At 41.9% G+C, this 18,231-nt stretch overlaps 2 protein-coding genes and 1 non-coding gene across 6 annotated transcripts; 1 reads left to right on the plus strand and 2 right to left on the minus strand.

Moving 5' to 3' along the window:
* The first annotated feature begins 436 nt into the window (after positions 1–436).
* fam83hb (family with sequence similarity 83 member Hb) lies at positions 437–13,843 on the plus strand. Of its 3 annotated transcripts, none has more exons than XM_039605144.1 (8): positions 437–905; positions 4,179–4,267; positions 6,373–6,564; positions 6,646–6,972; positions 8,119–8,283; positions 8,419–8,543; positions 8,633–9,190; positions 9,306–13,843. In XM_039605144.1, exons 3-8 carry the CDS (start codon positions 6,442–6,444, stop codon positions 11,692–11,694), a joined length of 3,687 nt encoding a protein of 1,228 aa, XP_039461078.1. In that variant the 5' UTR covers positions 437–905; positions 4,179–4,267; positions 6,373–6,441; the 3' UTR covers positions 11,695–13,843. The 3 variants fall into 3 exon arrangements, with proteins under 3 accessions (XP_039461078.1, XP_031585268.1, XP_031585269.1); XM_031729409.2 differs by lacking the exon at positions 4,179–4,267 and having other exon boundaries at positions 440–905; positions 9,306–11,640; positions 12,140–13,843; XM_031729408.2 differs by lacking the exon at positions 4,179–4,267 and having other exon boundaries at positions 438–905.
* Positions 13,738–17,902, minus strand: si:ch211-199g17.9 (uncharacterized protein LOC108180085 homolog). 2 transcript variants are annotated; one of them, XM_031729411.2, is made up of 10 exons: positions 17,754–17,902; positions 17,233–17,277; positions 17,089–17,151; positions 15,747–15,821; positions 15,623–15,670; positions 15,455–15,509; positions 14,828–14,917; positions 14,681–14,744; positions 14,509–14,575; positions 13,738–14,397 (listed from the first exon to the last, which is right to left on the minus strand). In XM_031729411.2, the coding sequence occupies exons 1-10, from the start codon at positions 17,767–17,769 to the stop codon at positions 14,294–14,296; spliced, it is 627 nt and encodes a 208-aa protein (XP_031585271.1). In that variant the 5' UTR covers positions 17,770–17,902; the 3' UTR covers positions 13,738–14,293. The 2 variants fall into 2 exon arrangements, with proteins under 2 accessions (XP_031585271.1, XP_039461079.1); XM_039605145.1 differs by lacking the exon at positions 17,754–17,902 and adding an exon at positions 17,355–17,499.
* LOC116312114 lies at positions 15,938–16,070 on the minus strand. The gene has a single exon (XR_004198852.1). It is a non-coding gene; the product is annotated as a U8 small nucleolar RNA (small nucleolar RNA).
* Positions 17,903–18,231: the final 329 nt, after the last annotated feature.

Consider the following 18,231-nt stretch of genomic DNA (forward strand, 5'->3'; position numbering starts at 1 on the left):
TCCATAAAATTTAAAGACTAGACAACTGAAACATTGATTAAAATACTACTAATTAAAGATTTGAAGTTAAATATTAACACTGACTCTTTGCACTTCTTTGGTATATGGGCAAAAAGCATAGATAACTACATTTTGGGACATAATTTAAAGAAAAAAAAGGGTTAGTGAGTTTAAAGCTGTAGTTTGAATTAAGTAAAGCCTTGCTTGTGTTTATAATGTAGCATCAAAATCCCTGATATGGTGCATTTTATTGATAGAAAGTTTCAAATTGGTTGTTTTACTGACAAAACATTTCGCAGTGCGAACAACACGAGAGCAAGCAAAAAGAAGCAAATATCAAACAAACTTGTGAAAGGGTCAAGTACATGGATGAATAAAGCCTTTATTGTACGGACCGCCAGTTGGGCCAAACTCCTGCACGGGCACGGAAAAAGTTTGCGAGTTTGGAGAAACTTCCTCTTTTGCTTGGAAGTCAGCAGCCATGACATAAAAGCCACTTTTGAAACGTGCCCGGGGGAGAGAACTTCCAATAGTCTTCCACTGGCAGCGATCAACTGGTCTGGGAGGAGTCTCACCGGTGGGAAAGCCCTGCCTCGCAGGAGTCGCCCCGCCGCTTCCTCCTCCGTTTATTGTGGCAGCGACTGCTGCAGGGTCACAAACCGCCGGGACGACACTGAACCCGGGCCTGGAGTCCGCGCACAGTCCGCTCTGTTTGCCGATCAGCGGTGGAGGGTGCACGCAGCTGGAGACGGGGGGGAGGTTTGGGTGGAGTTTTTCTGTCCGATCCGAGGAATGTGACGCGAGGACGGGAAGGAGACGCACATCAACGGTTTCACCGGGAGGAGATAAAGCCGTCGGTGCACAGAGAAAAAGAGAGGAGGCGAGTTCAGCAGCAAAGTGAGGAGGTACGAAACGAGGGCAAGCTGAGGGACAAAAGAGCCATTGTCTTGTCCTGGTCTGTTGTGATCTGTCCAGTTTTATATTAACCTCTAACTTATTATCTCCTGTCTTCAAAAAGCGTCCTATTTGTCTTCTCCTCTGTCCATTAGCGTGAAATGTGGACTCTGCGGATTAATAAAAAGTGAAACGCAGCCTACTTTCCTCATTTCCTCATAAGCCGCTGGAGGTTTACACAGAATTAAGTCATCCAGGTAGCTGAAGTGCAACAGCGATGTTATTACAGCCCGCGTACACAGAGGGCTCAGCGCTGGGAGGCTGGAAGAGACAAACTATGCTGCTCTTTTTCCAGCCCTGTGAAGACGTTCATAAAAGACAAGAAAAAAAGCATGCTTACAACCTGTTTAGTGCTTTGTCTGCGTGGCACTGTAGGAACTACAGCTAATAAATAATGCTTGAGAGGGCAGGGACACTTTTACAAGTGTGCCTAATGCACTGGTTGCACAACAGCATGCATGCACTGCCAGTCACTGTCATTATAACCAACCTGAAATCCTTCCAGTAACACAAAGGCATTAGCCTGTAATCATAAAAACTTGTTTGTTGAGGAAAGAAACAAACATTTCAGGGAGAATATTTTTAAAGGTTTCAACCTAAAAAAAAAAGCAAAATTAAATGTGCATGCAAGAACCACTCACTTTATGTTAAAACTAGTCCAAACATTCAGAGTGCATCTCTCTTTCACACCTACTCCCCACTTAAGGCTTTGGTTTAAGGGTTTTTTACTGTGTCTTTATTACAGGCACTTTGGCACTTCTGTTTTGACTGTGTATTGATTTTAAACTTCACCATCGCATGCTTTTTCCCTCATTTCTTTCAAAGTGAGTCACTGTTCAGAAATAGCACGACATGTGGTTATAATTTGAAGAGTAGTGGGAATGTTAGTGCCATTTTCCCCCCATGTGGTGTGTCTGTGCATGTGTGCTTCCTATTATAGGTTTAATCTTGTCACACACTGACCTTAAGGCCAAGGCTGTGTGCCATTCATTAATTTGTTTGCACTGCTGTGTGTGGTGTAGAAAACAGGGGTCTGGTTATAGACGTGTTGTTATGTATGCGTGAGGTTTAGTGTGCTTTTGGTAAGGAGAGAGAAGTATGAAGTGGAAATATTTTGATGCCATCGCTGCTGGGTTTTCCATACAGGATGACTGCAGGCCTTTAAGGCGGTTGGAAAGATGGCGGGGATCTCAGTGGACCAGTTTTTCTAGCAGTGCTGCTGCATTAAAACCCCAGCTACACACACAACACAAAAGGGAGGATGCAAGCCGCTGTGTGTTCTCACATACTGTATGAATTCATTTAAGCTGTCTTTTGTGCAGCATTCAACAGCCACGCTGAGGTGTGATGATATACAGAGAGACAACCAGCGCCGTGTGTGCGCGCTTATCTATGCCTGTGTAGGTTCATCTGACAAAAAAATGTCACTGAAAGGTTCTGACGGGAGCATCTGGAGATTACTGGCTCATCTCTCCAAACCTGTTTTTAAGTATTGTTTTCTCAACCTGGGTTCACACACCGAATTATCACACAGCACGAACCGGCCAATGGTATGCCGGATCAATTGGAGTGTTTGTTTAGTGAGGTGTGTTCGGATGCGAAGGAGAGAAAACAGAAAGAAAGAGGCGGTGAGGATGTAGTTTGTGTTTTTTTTTCTTGATAGTTTGTGTCCTCGGGCTCGCTTCTAACGCGTCTCATGATTCACATGTCAGGACAGATGTCATTTACACTCCCTCTGCTCTTCACCTTCCAGTTTCTCTCCTTCTTTTCAGCATTTGCGCAGGAATGCCGAGAATGGGCCGTTCGTACGCTTCGTGAGCAGACGCTGTGCACGTCTGAATATTTGGTTTATCAGCTCAGAGACGCTGAAGTCTTGTTGCTGCCTTCACGTCCTGTCTGCCAGGGTTTAGTGTTTCAGACCGGCCTTTGTTTATATGGTACATTTAGGGCAGCCTTGTCCTCCTGTGAGCCTCTGAAAGCTTCACAACAAAAGCAGTTTAGACAGGGATCCTGATCATCATGAGACACTTGCAGACACAACTGCAGTTTGATGCTCGCTGCAGTTGCTATAACAGCAAACAAAGCAGCAGTATTTGTTTGAATAACCTACCAGTCGGCCAGGTGAGGTGGGGAAAGTCTGTCATGCTTCTGACATTGTGTTATTCATCTGTTGCCTCACTCTACGGTGACACAGTGATGACGAGGACGCAAAGGAAACCCCCATCCCCCTCTACCCGCCTTGGCTCTTTTTAATGCCACCGTGCTCCTGAGTTAACCAATTAGGTCATTTCCTCCCCAGGCTGCCTTCCTCCAAGCTGCTGTCAACATTTCTGATAATCACTTGATTACAAAAACAGTAACACTACCAAAAATACTTCTTGGTGTGACAGTGAACCTTTTGCTTGTTCCTGTGGACTAGGTTTGAATATTCAGCTTGGCCTCTATAATACAACTTTCCATTCACGAGGGAATTCACTCTGACTTTTGCACTGGTATGTTGCTACATGTGAGTTTTTCTCTTAGTTTGCGGCTGGCATTGGGTATGCACTATATTTGCAGCTTCAGTGCAGTACACCTATGTACACAATGGGCACTGTGGTGCTGCAAATGACTTTGATACAAAGAGCAAAACTAGGAAAATCAAATGACTTGGGATTCAGGGGGAAAATAATTCCATGCAACAAGCATGTGCACCCCGGCATTCCTCCCTGACCACCGTGGGGCATGGAAAGCCAACGGCTTGCCACAAAGCCCTAATTTCAATGGCTCCACATGAATAGGGAAACAGGATGTCAGCCATTTTGTCAGCAGATGAATCACCATCTCGGCAGTCTGTTGCAAGTTATCCCCAGGCCACGCCAACCAGGCTACTCGATGACTCACCAGGTCGCTGAGTAAACCGGGTTGTCCCACTGATTGTGGGTTAGGACTTTCGGCCCTTAGCTATCACCGTCATTAATCTCTCAAGTGTGCTTGAAAGTTTGCAGAGAAGATGTCAAACACACACTTGTAAAGCAGGTACAGCCTCACTAAATACTTACCCACCCTACCTCTCAGACCCCGGGTTACACACACGCCCTAATTTGCTCAGACTGTAGGTGTATCCACTTCCTCTTTCGACCACATGCTACATAAAAAAATAAGCCACGTATGTTTCCTAAGGTTTGCCAGCTTACTTTAAATACTTAAGCAGCGTGGTGGTTGTTCACTCTTTTCTCCACCAGAATGCAAACCCTCCAGCATGCAGCTGTCAGGACCACATCAAACATCGCTCAGTGGGTGCTCTGGTTGGCTCGGTGATGGTTCATAATATGTAAGTGTGCTGTGGGTTGGAATCAAGCCTGGGATTTTCATTGTTTCTTTATCTAACGCCAAAGAAACCCTCAAAAGCCAAATTAGGTGTTTAGTAAAGTATCTGCTTTACCTTTTGAAAGCAGGTAAATGGATGACCAAAAATGGCCAACTAAACACTCCGCTGTTTTATTTGGACATCATTGGCAATCAGCAGTAATAGATGAAAAGTTAATGGGTACTTTCTTAGTAAGAATTAAAATTATAACCCTTTCATGGTCATTATGCAGTGTATAATACAAGCAGAAAACAAAAAAGCATGATTACATGTCGAGGCGATAACCTGCTTTATGTGTTTTTCTATATTAGTACACTGCGAGCATTTGACTTTTGAGTTTTTGATGGCCTTTAAAATAGTTAGGTAGAGGCCACCATGACTAACTAATGCAAATCCAGTCATTTGTTTTCTAAGCAGGCCTGAAATATGACAGAAACCACTCAGTTCAGACTTCAAAGAGCTTTAAGGGTTCAAGGGCTTTTCTTAGTAAGCTGTCATGTGTTAAAGAGTTTAACTGACAAATATCAGTATTGGTTGGGCTCCAGTTAGCATTGTTGACTCACTGCAAGAAGTTTCCTGGTTTCAGTCCCGTGGGGACCTTTCTGTGTGGAGTTTATATGTTTTCCCTGTGCCTTTGGTAGGTTTCCTCCAGGAACTCCAGCTTCCTCCCACAGTTCAAACACATCTATGTGATTCTAAACTGCTTGTGTGCAGTATGTCAGGCAGAAAACGTGCCGTATGAAAGGATAGTTTGCTTGATAAGATTAGAAAAATGCTATATGTTACATTTTGCAGCTCAAATTATTCATTAATGTGAACATTTACATTGGTTTTTGGTGCTTCGTTATAGCTGATGTGGTTTAGCTGTTTTTTTGCCTCTCAGCAGCCACTTTTCCTAACCTTGTTTTATCTGATGACTGTATTCATCCCCTGTATAAATCACACTTAGGCAAAACTTTTGTTTTATCTTGTTTTTTTAAGAAAGAGATCGAGATCACCGTCACAATCATTCATTTTCACATTTGCGAAAGCGTCACGAGATTGTTTGTGTGTTTGTGCAGGTGTGTTACGATTGCTGATAGATGAACAATCAAACCTGCGTCTTAGTCATGCCAAAGTCACCTCTTAAAGTTTGGCATGTGAATCATAAATGTCACTATCTCGTTCTCATTGAAACAGGCATATATTCACACAGTGTTATGTAACAGCGGACCTGTGACTTCTTTAAGTTAAGTCATGGTCTGCTCAACATGCCCATCTAAATAAGTTTGGTTGCCATGACTGGGAGATTTTTCAGGATAAAGTCTAAGCAGCAACATGAATTATGACGCACCAGCGTGGCAAGTTTACTGTGATATGAAAGAACCTGTCTCTACAACTCCTCACGTCTTTCCCACCTCTCCTCTTGCTCTCTTTAATCTCTTCTCCTCCCTTTGCTTTTTCTGTATCCAGCTGTTCCACTTTGTTCTCACCTTTATGTACAGTTTTTTTTCAATAAGCCACACTGAAGGTTGATTAATCGCTGGTATTATTATAGTGAAGTCTTTTCATTTAATTCAATTAATCACACTTGAGAAATATGATACTTTTACCCGTTCTACCTTTAAGTTGAAGGAGTTGCTCTCTCATAGCACCATTCTTTTATGCATGCTTTCTTGAGTATTACTCATTACTACCTGCAGTCCCACACAATATCAAAAAGTATTGTTAGTTTCATAAAAGTGTTCCGCTAATTGTGTAGGCAAGCAATAAATATCTGTTACAGTTGTTAACATTGTGACAAATTTGCCTGTTAAACTGTTACTTGCTGCTAAGCCGGCGTTGACTCAGCGACAGTAGTTGCTTTGTGTGCGTGGTTAAAGGTAACGTCTGTTTGTGTGTCCAGACACAAAGGTCTTTTCCTCTCAACACCCAAGGGGATATTTTGTTGAATCATAAGTATTGTGTCTCATGGATGGGGGAGTGGTGTGATATTTACAGTACGTGCAAATGGAGTACAAAACCAGCTGTGATGACGTTAATTATTAATTATTGTGTGACCTCATTTTATATCTTCCTTTTCCTTGCAGGTTTAAATTGCTCCTTCCTCACCTTTTCTTACTCCTGAGACTTAACCTTTGACCTGACCCCCTCCAACCATGCCGCACCGGTCTCAGAGTTCATCGATAGGCGATAACCCTCTCGACCCAAATTACCTTCCTCCGCACTACCGTGAGGAGTATCGTCTAGCTATTGATGCTCTGATAGAAAACGACACTCAGGTAAGCGTTGATCTAATGTATGAAAACACATACACACTGCTTTTATGATCTCCTAAACTTTTCTCTCTCCTCGCACACCAGGGCTACTATGAATTCCTCCAGAAGGCAGATGTGGCCAGTTTTCTGGCACAGCCAGAAATTGAACACATCAAGTCTACAATCCAGGGGCCTAGCCAGCCCACTGGCGTCCTAGAGCTGACCTACCACGAGGGAGGCCTCGAGGCTGATGGGTCTTCGGACACCTACTGGCCAGTTCAGTCAGACCTGGCTGCCCCGGGGCTGGACCTGGGCTGGCCGCAGCACAGTTTCGTTGATCCCACAGAGGTCACCACTCTAGTCAACCCCTCTGATCCTGACATGCCGAGCATAAAGGAGCAGGCGAGGAGACTCATCAAGAACGCACGCCAAGTAAGCAGAAGAGGAGGAGAATGTGTTAAAACATGCAGGAGTGGTTTTGTTTCAGCAGACAATAGAAAGAAAAATCAACCAAAAAATTCAGTGTTTATAAATTCATATATTTAAGGTGATGGCTCAGAACATGGCACATATCCAGTTTCACAGATAAAACACTAGGAGCTTTTATTTATTTATAGGTAATACTGCAGTACAAGTCTTATTACCTCAGAGTGTTATTACCTTAGAAGATATGAAAGAAAAGTGAGATAGAGGGCCGCCAGGGACATGGTGTGAACGACGGTTATGTTATCTCGTTGCTGAGTTCATCTCACTTTTTATGCTCTCTGCCAAGTCTGCCACCACGCCCTTTCAGACACATTTATAACTGGCTGGCCTTTAGCTAAATAAAATACCTGATTAATGGAAGCGAGAATGCCAAATCCAGTGAGCAGTCAAACCTGTTGGTGTGGTGGGTCGTGTGTGTAACTGTCCTTCATTTCTTGCCGATGTGTTTATGAAATACATGTCTGTATCCTGCCAGAACTCAGAGTTAACTGTCAACAAGCACACAGAGGACACTCAGCAACACCCTCTTACTGCATTTTATTCATATATCTTATATAAGCCTTTTTTATTATTATTTGTAGTTTTTATTGGTGATCTTGTGCAGAGAATTTACAAGAGGAACTTTACGACACACATGGGGACAAAAATCTAATAGTCATATACATTGTAGGTCAACAGATGAAACAGAATTTCCATTTCTCAAAACTGTAGTAAAATGTAAGTAACAGTTCCCGGTTGTATTTCCCTAATTTATTATTATTATTATTATTATTATTATTATTATTTTAATAATAGGCAATATTTTAATAGTAGGGAAAGATATATAAACCTTTTTTAATGGTGTTTCTTAGTTAGTGTCATATCTGTTGCTTCCACTGGTCTGTGCTGAGTTCTTGTGGCTGATCTTCCCACCATGCTTTCCACATGTGGGTGTGAAAGGGCAAAGAGGTCCCAGGATAGCCAAATATAAATATGAATTACTACAGATCAAAATACCAGACTTCTTTTTGACTACAGTTGTCCTGACTGAACTGAAATAGACTTTTGTTGATTAAAAGGAAAAACCTTTTTGTGTGTTTGCTCCTGCTCCAGGTTATTGCTGTGGTGATGGACATGTTCACAGATATTGACATCTTTAGTGACCTCTTGGACGCCGCAGCACGACACGTTCCTGTTTATATTTTACTGGATCAGCTGGAGGCTCATCACTTTGTCTCTATGGTCCTCAACTGCAAAGTCAACCTGGAGTTTAATCCGGTCAGTTTGAATTTTATGATATTATCTGAAAACAACATTAAAAAGAAAAAGGCGCTAACAGCTGGCTCTTGTTATGTCTTTGCTTATAATTATCATATATGCATCTGTAACAGAGTTGAAATTCTGGTTTTATAGATGATACGTGTCCGGACCGTGGCGGGAATACCTTATTACACCCGGACAGGGAAATCATTTAAGGGGCAGGTGAAAGATCGTTTCCTATTGGCTGACTGCAGAGCTGTACTCAGTGGGAACTACAGGTGGGTAATTTAATAGTATTAATAACATCAGCACTCTGATGCCAGTTATTCTTTAAATAATCTTTGCCTCTACTGTTCCTCTGCTATAGTTTCATGTGGTCCTATGAGAAGATCCACCGCTGCATCGCCCACCTCTTCCTTGGGGAGCTCGTTGCCACCTTCGATGAAGAGTTTCGCATTCTCTACGCTCAGTCAGAGCCTCTGGTCATTGACCCAAACAATACAGCGCTTACTGTCTCTGATCCCAGCAGCACCGGCAACTATTTAGGCAGCCAGTTTGGATTAAAGAGGTCCCAGTCTTTGCGTAACCCAGTAGGTTACAGAAGGCAGCCTGAGATTCCCCCTGCCTTCCCCTATGGTGACTCTGATCGTAACCCCATGCTTCCTTTCCGGAGAAATGAGGCGTTTCGTCAAACCCTGGAGCCCGGGTCAGGAATTACTATCGGAAAGTATTCACAGCAGCAGTTTCGTCTTCAGCAGTCATTCCTGGAACAGGGGCGGTCCATCGTGTCCAGGCAGATGGAGATGAGCGCCAGTGCCTTCAAGAGGCACAGCTATGCAGAAGGAACCCAGGAAACCTACGCATCTTCAAGACAGTTTATGCAGCACAGAGTCATGAACAATCTGGACGAGACAGACTTCCACAGGTAGGAAAACCTTTCAAACCTCCTCCTGCTTATCACATGGACCATAAACATAAAATGTATGGTTTATTTTTAAGTTTATTAAGCATAAACAATATGTGATGCACTTTCGTTACAGAGAACAGATTCAAAGCAGCCATTTCTACAGTGAAGGTCCCGGGCCAGGTTCTGGCCACGGACACTTCGACAGACTTCGAGGCCGTCCTCCGCACCTCTCCATTGACCAGTATTCAGACTCAAGTTATCGCTCAGACCAGGAGCCTCCACCCGGGCAGTATGGCAGAGACTACTTTTCATCTGAGGACCTGAGAGGACCCGAGGGCCTCAACGCCCCTCCGTTAGCTGGGAGGTATGGGGGAGGATCTTCCCATAAGAGGCCAACCATAGGACAGGCATATGCTTGTCAGAGCTCACCAACACACCCCCACCCACCTGAGAAGAAACACTTTAACAAACAATTTGATCAAGAGCATGAGGAGGACTCAAGTGTAAAGCAAGGTCTAAGAAGCTGGAGAATCCACTCCTATCTAAGTACTTATGAGGACACTGGAGAAGAAGGCCTGGCTCAGCCTATGGGTTCTGATGCTTTTGATGAACCTCCTCAAGCTGTGCAACCAACTGAAACTGAAAGTTCAGCTCCACGCTATGGAATAAAAGAGCCACCAAATGTTCCTCCCAAGCCCAGACCTGATATCCTGAGGCCACGCTTTGGAAAGCCTAAACTACCTGAGAGCAGCAATAAAGACTCTGGCCTACCAACGTCCAAGGATCTACTTCCTTCCCGCCTTGTACTGGACAGAAAAGAGAGGGAGGAGGAGAAGGAAAGAGAGACAGAGAGGAGTACAGCAAGGGAGGGGGGCGCAGATGCGGAGGCGAAAGGTGGTCAAGAACTCCTTCTATCCAAACACGAGTCATTCCGGACGCGTATTAACCCGCTCCTTCAGCGCAGCTCTCGGCTGCGCTCCTCACTTATATTCTCATCTTCTAAGGCAGAGATACACAGTGGTAGCTTAGGTCTAAAACCAGCGACGGAAGAAGATGAGGAGTTAGATTCAGTGCGCACTTCATCCATTGTGGCCCAGATGCTAGAAAAGAGGAGGTCATTATCTCGTGAGCCTTTTGATTGGCGAAGGAAGACCGAGGAGAGGAAGGAGAAAGAAGAAAAACAGGAGAAGCAAGAGGAAAAGGAGATACGGTTAAAAGATGAGATTAAACCTAAAGAGGAACCTAAAGAAACTAATGAAAAAGTAAAGACAACATTTACGTTTGAAAAACCTAAAGTCACAGATTCATCATCTCTGAACATGAATGATCCGGCCAGCCGATTGCAGTACTTCAAAGACTTAGCTGCCAAGACAAAAGTCTCGAAAACAGAGACAGAGCCATCGCTAAAAGCCTTAGAGCCCGCTGAAAAAAAGCAAGATCTTTCTGATAAACCTCCCAACATTACAACAACTTTCAAGATCCCAGCTGTCACACTCAGTACAGCAGAGCCTGAGCAGACAAAGCCAGACATCTCAGCAAAACTGGCTGAGCTCAATACTCGCAGACCTTCAGTCAGTTCATCAAGGCCACCACTAATCTTTCCCAAGCCTTTTACAAGCTCACAGAAGCCTTCAGAGATAGTGCAGTCTCAGAAAGAGGAGAATGCATCAGAAGGTCAAAAGAAAGATCTATTCAAGTCTCTAAAGCCTCTGGCTTCACCTAAGATCTTCAAGAAGGAGCCGGTGAAACTTAAAGGGCTAAATTCTCGTCGCATCTCCTGTGGGGAGGAAATTTTGACCACAGACGCTACAGACGCAGAGAAGACTGAAATGAAAAAGAGTCGCTCTCACAGTTCTTCAACTCTGTCACATGAAGACTCTAAGGAAGGGCTCCAAAAGGTTATGGGCTCTACCACGTCCATCAATACAATTGGCGAGGGAAAGGGTGAGGGTAAGCCACTCGACTTCCTAAAGAAGCAGACTCAGAGGCTAAAGGGATTCCTGGGACCCAAGGACAAAGAAAAGAAAACCTCGGGAGAGGATAGGGGCATGAGCACGGTCATAGAGGTCACTGACAATTCGAGCAAAAAACAGAGCTCATCGTCTAAAGATACAGCGTCTACAACTACTGATCAATCCACCACCAATCATAAAACATCAACAACCGGAACATCCGTCACGTCCCGATACCAGCCCGCGGGCGGCTCTGTTCTGTACAGCAGCAACTTACGAGACGACACCAAAGTCATTCTGGAGCAAATCTCCGCCAACAGCCAAAAGAACCGCCAGGAGCGGGAAGAGACGGGAGGAAACAAAGATGGAGATGCTGGAGATAAAGGAACGGAGAAGCAGAACTCCTTAAAAAAGAACCGATTTCTGCGACCGCAGGGCAACAACCAGGAGCGGGAGGGACTGCTGAGGAGGATAGAGAGCCTGAGGAAGGAGAAGAAGGTCTACAGCCGTTTTGAGGTAGTCTATCACAGTAAGGGAGATGTTTGCAGCGTAGATGGGAAAGCAATATGAGGAAAAACAACAACACAAAAATATGTTTAGGTGTAAACCACCAAGAGGGGAGGGAAAGGAATCCAAGAGGGAAACCAGGGTTTTAGCTTAAAAATGATATATTCTGAAATGGTCTACATAGCTACAGAAATGTTTGAAAATAGTCTTTGTTGTCAAAAAATAGCACATGAATGTTATAAATTAGCTTTTGAGCAGTGACTGGCTAAATGTGATTGTCTTATATGTACAGTAAGAGACTGGCAAAACCACAGTTCATCACTGTTATGGATTTTTTATGCTACTTTAAAGAGAATCTGCTTTCAGAAAAAATAATTAACTGATTAAGCTGAAGAAATGCAAGCGTGATTAAGGCGCAAAGAGCACGGTACGTCCTGCTGAAGGCCAGCGAGGGGGAAAGGCAGGAGGTAAAGAGATTTGACTGTTATCCCTGTTGTTCTGTTAACAGATGGGGAATAACCTGGGATAACGAAAGATGGAGGAGCGACCTTTTACATGGAAACTTATTTAATGCAAGACTATCAAAAAACCTCCACTGTCCACGTTTGTGCCAACGACACTGTGAGAGTTCCTCTGGGCCTTAACACTACAGCATTTTCTGGATTTTTCACAAGAAGTAATAAAACTTGAAAGGACGACTTATAAAATGGTGAAAACAAACTAAAGTCATTCAGTCTGGAATTTTCCTTTTTGCCAAGACCTTGTTCTATTTTTTTTTTCCTTATATGGTGACTGAGAGAAACAAGACTCTACTTGGATACTGGCTTGATGGGCCGGTACGTGTCTCAAAAAAAAAAAAAAAAAAGGTAGCACAGGTTTACCTGTAAATGAGCTTTTGTGAACAGGACTAAAAGACGAAAAGGGAAACGTTGCATCTGAGAAGCAAAACCATATAATGTGCCAGTCACAAAACACGGCACATGTGTAGTACCAGTGTTGTGTGCAGGCCACTTTGTAGCTGGAGCTTGCTTGAAACTGAATGGGAGAAAGTGTCTTTGTGGATTCACCATGTGCCAGTGGCCCATCGAGGGTTTTGCCAAAGTTCTGGTGGGGGGTCATTATTATCATTATTATTATTGTTATTATTATTAACCCGGACAAATAACCAAAACATAGGAATAAAAAGACAGCTGATGAAGAGTAAAGGGTAGAGAAGAGTGAGATCAGAGGGTAGAGTCAGTGAGATTTTATAGAGTGTGAAAAGTGTGGGAGGAAAAAACTGAATCAGAAGGTTAAAATGTTGGGGCACTACAGTTTGGATGGATGGTAGCGGCTGTGGTGAACTTAACACACTCGACTTCTTTCTAATAAGTCATACACCCACTTCTCAGGGTTGAAACTAAATAAACAACAATTCCTAGGAGACCTAGACGCTTCCATGGAAAGAGGAGTGGTGTTTATGTGTACTAGTGTTCGCCTCATGTAGTGTAAATAAATATGCAAGATTTCCAGTTGGCCCGAATCAGTGTAAATAATAAAATAAAAAACTGACCTCTGTTTTCCTTCTTAAAATTTTAAATCACGTATTACCTCTACAAGAAGGTATACAAGAAAGAACAGGTATATTACGCAGTACTGGAGCAGCGCCATGCCTCCTTACATAACTCATTTAACTCCTGAGACCAACGCCCAGCACAGGATTCCTAACTCATTTGTTGGTCGGCACAAACTATAAAACCAAAGACTTACTGGCCCCGTGCTGCCTGATAGCTCGACAGGGCATCAAACCACTTACGGTTCACTGTGTTTTTGCTGAGTACGTCAAAAAAGATTAAACTATATGTTGTATGGCTGTAAAGACACTTCTGGGTGAGGGTGGGGTGACACTTGTTTTCTACACAGGATTATGCTGTAAATGTTTATGTTAAAAAAAGGGGGATTGTTTATATTTTAAGTGATGAACTAGATTGTGATCACCCTCACTGCGCTCTGAACGTGCCTTGTGTTTATTTTGGATTATTTTAATTGAAATGTGAGAATGTGGTTTGTCTGTAAAATAGAAAAAAGAAGTAAAAGGAAAAAGCAATTGGCATTAATTCGGGGAAGTCACTGTTGCACAGGTTTAATGTGTTCTTTTTTAAACCTCAGATAGTATTACATTTTGTTTGAAATACTGCAACAAACTCTTGCATTAAATCTCTTTTAAAACTGAGAGCGACTGTGTCTCTGTGCATAAACATGAACATATATATATATATAGATATATGTACACAACAGTTGTGCATGTAAACTGCAGGGAAGGGTTGTGCTACTTCTAGGATTTCAGAGTGATGAAAACAATGTTACAACAATTCAAACAGGCTTTATAGTTTTTAAATATATGAACACAATAAATAGCCTAGTATCAAACAGATGACAGCATATAGCATGTCTCTATGTGGAAAAACACTAAGAGCTCATCCAGAATTTATCCGTACAGAACATATGATAGAAAAAACATCAGTAATACCCAGAATTCTCTGTGGTCAGATATCTCAGCTGGATGTCAGGGGTATAAATAACCACTTAGTTTGCAGGATTCTGCAGGATTCAGGCTGATGAAGCTGACAAGACAGATGTGTAATCACAACATATACCTCTGATTCTTTAAATCAGAGCAAATTTATTCCTCCTGAGTCTCTGCAGCTGCTGCCTGAGCCTGCTTCTGGTTCTTCATCTCTTCCAGCTCCTCATCGAGGTTGTGCAGCTGAGTGAGCTTTAGCTTTTCTGTCAAAATCACAGAACAAGTTCAGTGACAGTGCTGGAAAGTGAAAACAAACGCTGTATTCACACACATACAACATTTGTGCTTAGAGAAGAGTGTGTGGAGATGCTTACCAGCTGCCAACAGCTGGCTCTTTGTATTCTCAACACTCTTTAATTCATCTGGGAGTCTCTCTGGAGTCTGAGTAATGATTTCGAGGACAAGGTTATCAACTATAAATAAATAAAGTCACATTTAAATCTTTTCTCACAAGAGTTGTGGAGAGAATTTAACACAAACGCTTACAAAGACATAGTGCAGATTCTTGTGCTGGTCTATCAGTTGATGAAGCTGGTTTTCAAATCTCATCCTGCAGAAACACGAGTTTCTAAATGTGTAACAACAGCCAGAGGTTTTTCACAGAAAACAAGTCATTGCACTATTAAACAGTACCGTAGTTTCCGGTGTTTAAGCTTGAGATCCTGGATTTCATATCTATACTGCTCCAGGAGCTGCTCACTTTTCTTATTCAGTTGTAACTGTCTGAAACACACACAGATACAAACACAAAATACAATAAAATTTAAAAAGACTAAAACTAATAAAAGATTTTCAATTAATAAATGTAATAAAAAGCAGATTCTAATCATAAATACAAAACAATAATATCTCTGACTACCTGTTTACACTGACTGAATGTGGTGGGAAGGTGCATCCTTTTCAGGTATTTAATTGAATAAATGGGCAGATTGTGGGCAAAGAAATGCTTTAAACACAATTAAAAGAAGAAGTAAACGCTAAGACAGCAGTATCAGGCTGTATAACATTATCTACCTTTATAAAGATTCAACCCCAAATAAAAAAGAAAAAAAAAAGAAAAAAGTATCCAGGATGTTAAAAAAGACAGATTACTGCCATCTAGTGTTCAACATCAAAAAACACCAATGAAGCCCATTGATGGTTCAGGTCATTGACTGTAGAAAACGTTTTCTACAGTCAATGGTTCAGGTTCAGGAAAGAATGCTCCTTATGACTGAGCAGATCCAGTAATCCTCTTCATACTTTCAGCACGGAGCTCACCTGGCAGCGTCCTGCTCAGACTCTTCACACTGAAACTGGAGCTTATTGCACACCTCTGAAGAAACAGACCGAGTAACTATGCTCATCAGTGGGCTCACATTTAATGCCTGTACACTTATAAATGATGAACTATACGTGTTCAACTGTTTGCCACTAGCACTTGCATACCTTCCTTTTCTTTGTGGATTGCCTCCAGTTGGAAGACTTTAGTTTGTACTGTGGATCAAAGACAGTATCTCAGCTGCTGGTTTAGTAAAGACTCTATGTGAAGATCATTAACTTTGTGTCTTACAGTTTTCCAGCTCCTTCTCCAGTGAGTCACTGACTGACTTTATCTTGACAATTTCTTCTTCCAGGGCTCTTTTACCTTAAATTGAGAACATAAGTGCCTTATACAGAACATTACATATTTTAGCCTGCTAGATAAATAACACAAAACCATAGCATACTCTAAAGAACACTCAAATTTCATTTAACATATCAATCAGAATGGCTCTTAAGGGGTGTTGCTGTTCCCCAAAAGAGGGAGATACTAATCATATCTCATAGCACTCCATTCATCATGTTCTGAAACTCCTTAAAAGGAGTAACAGGTAAGGATATACCTCACTGACGATAACCAACCACCGTTCACAGAGCCATTATCAACAACGCACATGCATGTTTTACTCACGGTTTTAAATTTCTGTGTAAATATTTAGTACTTACATTCTGCCTATAGCGCTATAACCAGCACGGATGTTATGTAAATTTGTAAAAAATTGAGCTATATTCTATAATATTCCTGTTAAAGTAAACAAGGGAGCGCGTGTTCATTAGCATATCGCTATATACTACGCTCTCATTGGTGCGCATAAATAACGTTTCTATCCCTCCGTAAAAAAAGTTGTTAACGCGTTTTTCACGTTGTACGCGTGTCTCATCACTTGAGGAAACATGAAAACGTCACAAAGTCGCCTGCTATCGCGGTTTTTATCTAATATAAGGAAAATTATACGGGGCTTGCTACCGGAAGCGGAACATGTGACTACCTCCCATCTGGATAGAGACACATTATGAGCTGACAGACGGGCTGGTTTGTACTAAACAAATACTACTTAGTTACATGCTTAGTGCTCCTACGGATCAAGTGAATAAGCTCGTTATTCGACAGATAAAAATGACGCCCACGGCGGATTTATTAGATATCTACAGGTCTTCGTATAACAACACGCATGCGCGGCGCTATCGCAGGTCAACACGAGACGGAAAGACACGACAACGAGTTCGCTTGCTTTACACGAATCTTTTGATTAAGCTAAATTTACTGCAAACACAGCAAAACCAGGCCCACAAGGCTTCCGATAAAGCTCAGACTCGTTTATCATTGTTATTATTATTATTATTATTATTATTATTTTTATTAAATATTATTATTAGTAGTAGTAGTATCATTATTATTATTATAGGCGAAACATTGGCAGTTCGTCCCAAAAAACTAATCTGAAAAAACTGGGGAGAAAAAGATCACCGGCAGATGTCGCTATTTAGTCTGAACAGTCTTACCGTAAAAGTTATATATCTGCCCTCCTGTTAAGTAATACATTTAGCAGCTATTTAAAAACATCTGAAAGAACAGATCAATCATACATTACCCTGTTTAAGCCTCCCGAGTTTTCCGATCAGCTGTTCAACCTTTGGCTCCTGCAGTTCTCCACCTGCCAATAAAATGCACGGAACCGTATCAAGCTCGAGGTTTTGAAGTTTATCAGTGTGCAGTGAAACGTCAGCTGGTTTACCTCCTCTCAGCGGTTTGACATTAATCATGTCCTCGATGCTGAACCCTGTCACGCAATAAAGTGAAACGTTAGAGTCATGAAAACTTGTAATAACTTTACCTTTCTATAATGTTCTTACTTACTCTGGTTATAATCTGGTAATAAGTACAAAAATAAATAAATAAATAAAGAGTTACTTTTAGAAATCCCCTGCTTAACCTGAGGTTAAACTTAAAACAGGTAAAGTTTTCTGGCTAGCTTGAACACCTGCCCTATAGTTAGCCAAGTGGAAACGCTAGCTTAGTTTTAAGCTAACCTAAATAAAGATTTATTTAGGCTAATATGAGAGCCTTTTATGTTTAAATTAAGATGAATGTAGAATATTTTACAAAGAGGTTATTCTTTAGGGGTCAAATACTGAACATTTACTTTAAAACCTTTGGCAAATATGAAACCGACGGTTGTTTAGCTTTTTGTTTTTTTCAGGTTATTTTTTAGATCAGTGTAAATTTCTCTCTCCAGCTTAATGCACATCGCTTTACCTTCTAAATCACTCATCTCTATCCTGACACCACCTTGTTTTCTTTAACTGACAGCTTAACTGATGCGCTAAGTTTCTCCTCCTTGCTCCTCATTGGTGGGACGGCAGCACGAGCAGCAGTACTGACGAGCGCGTGCACAGCACTGCATGATATTTAGCCCCTGTGCTTATTTATAGCGTAAAACTTAATATTACAATAAATAAATCATAGCTGAAAAACAGGGCGGTATGTGCTTTACCTGGTAATTACAGTTTCACAATAAATGTTTTTAATTAGCATAAAGCAGGACCAAGCCAGGTGGTGCTGATGGAATTCATCTCTTTAATGTGACGCGGGAAACATATGTTTGTGTCCGAGTGCATAATTCCTGTTTAAAATAATGTATTCAATTATGACTCTTGGAAGTTTTTCTATACCCCCTCAAATGCAACTGTCTAAATAAACTGACCAAGAAGACCATTAAAAGGGTGATTACATT

The sequence above is a fragment of the Oreochromis aureus genome, linkage group 22 (genome assembly GCF_013358895.1).
Source record: "Oreochromis aureus strain Israel breed Guangdong linkage group 22, ZZ_aureus, whole genome shotgun sequence".
Classification (NCBI taxonomy): domain Eukaryota; kingdom Metazoa; phylum Chordata; class Actinopteri; order Cichliformes; family Cichlidae; genus Oreochromis; species Oreochromis aureus.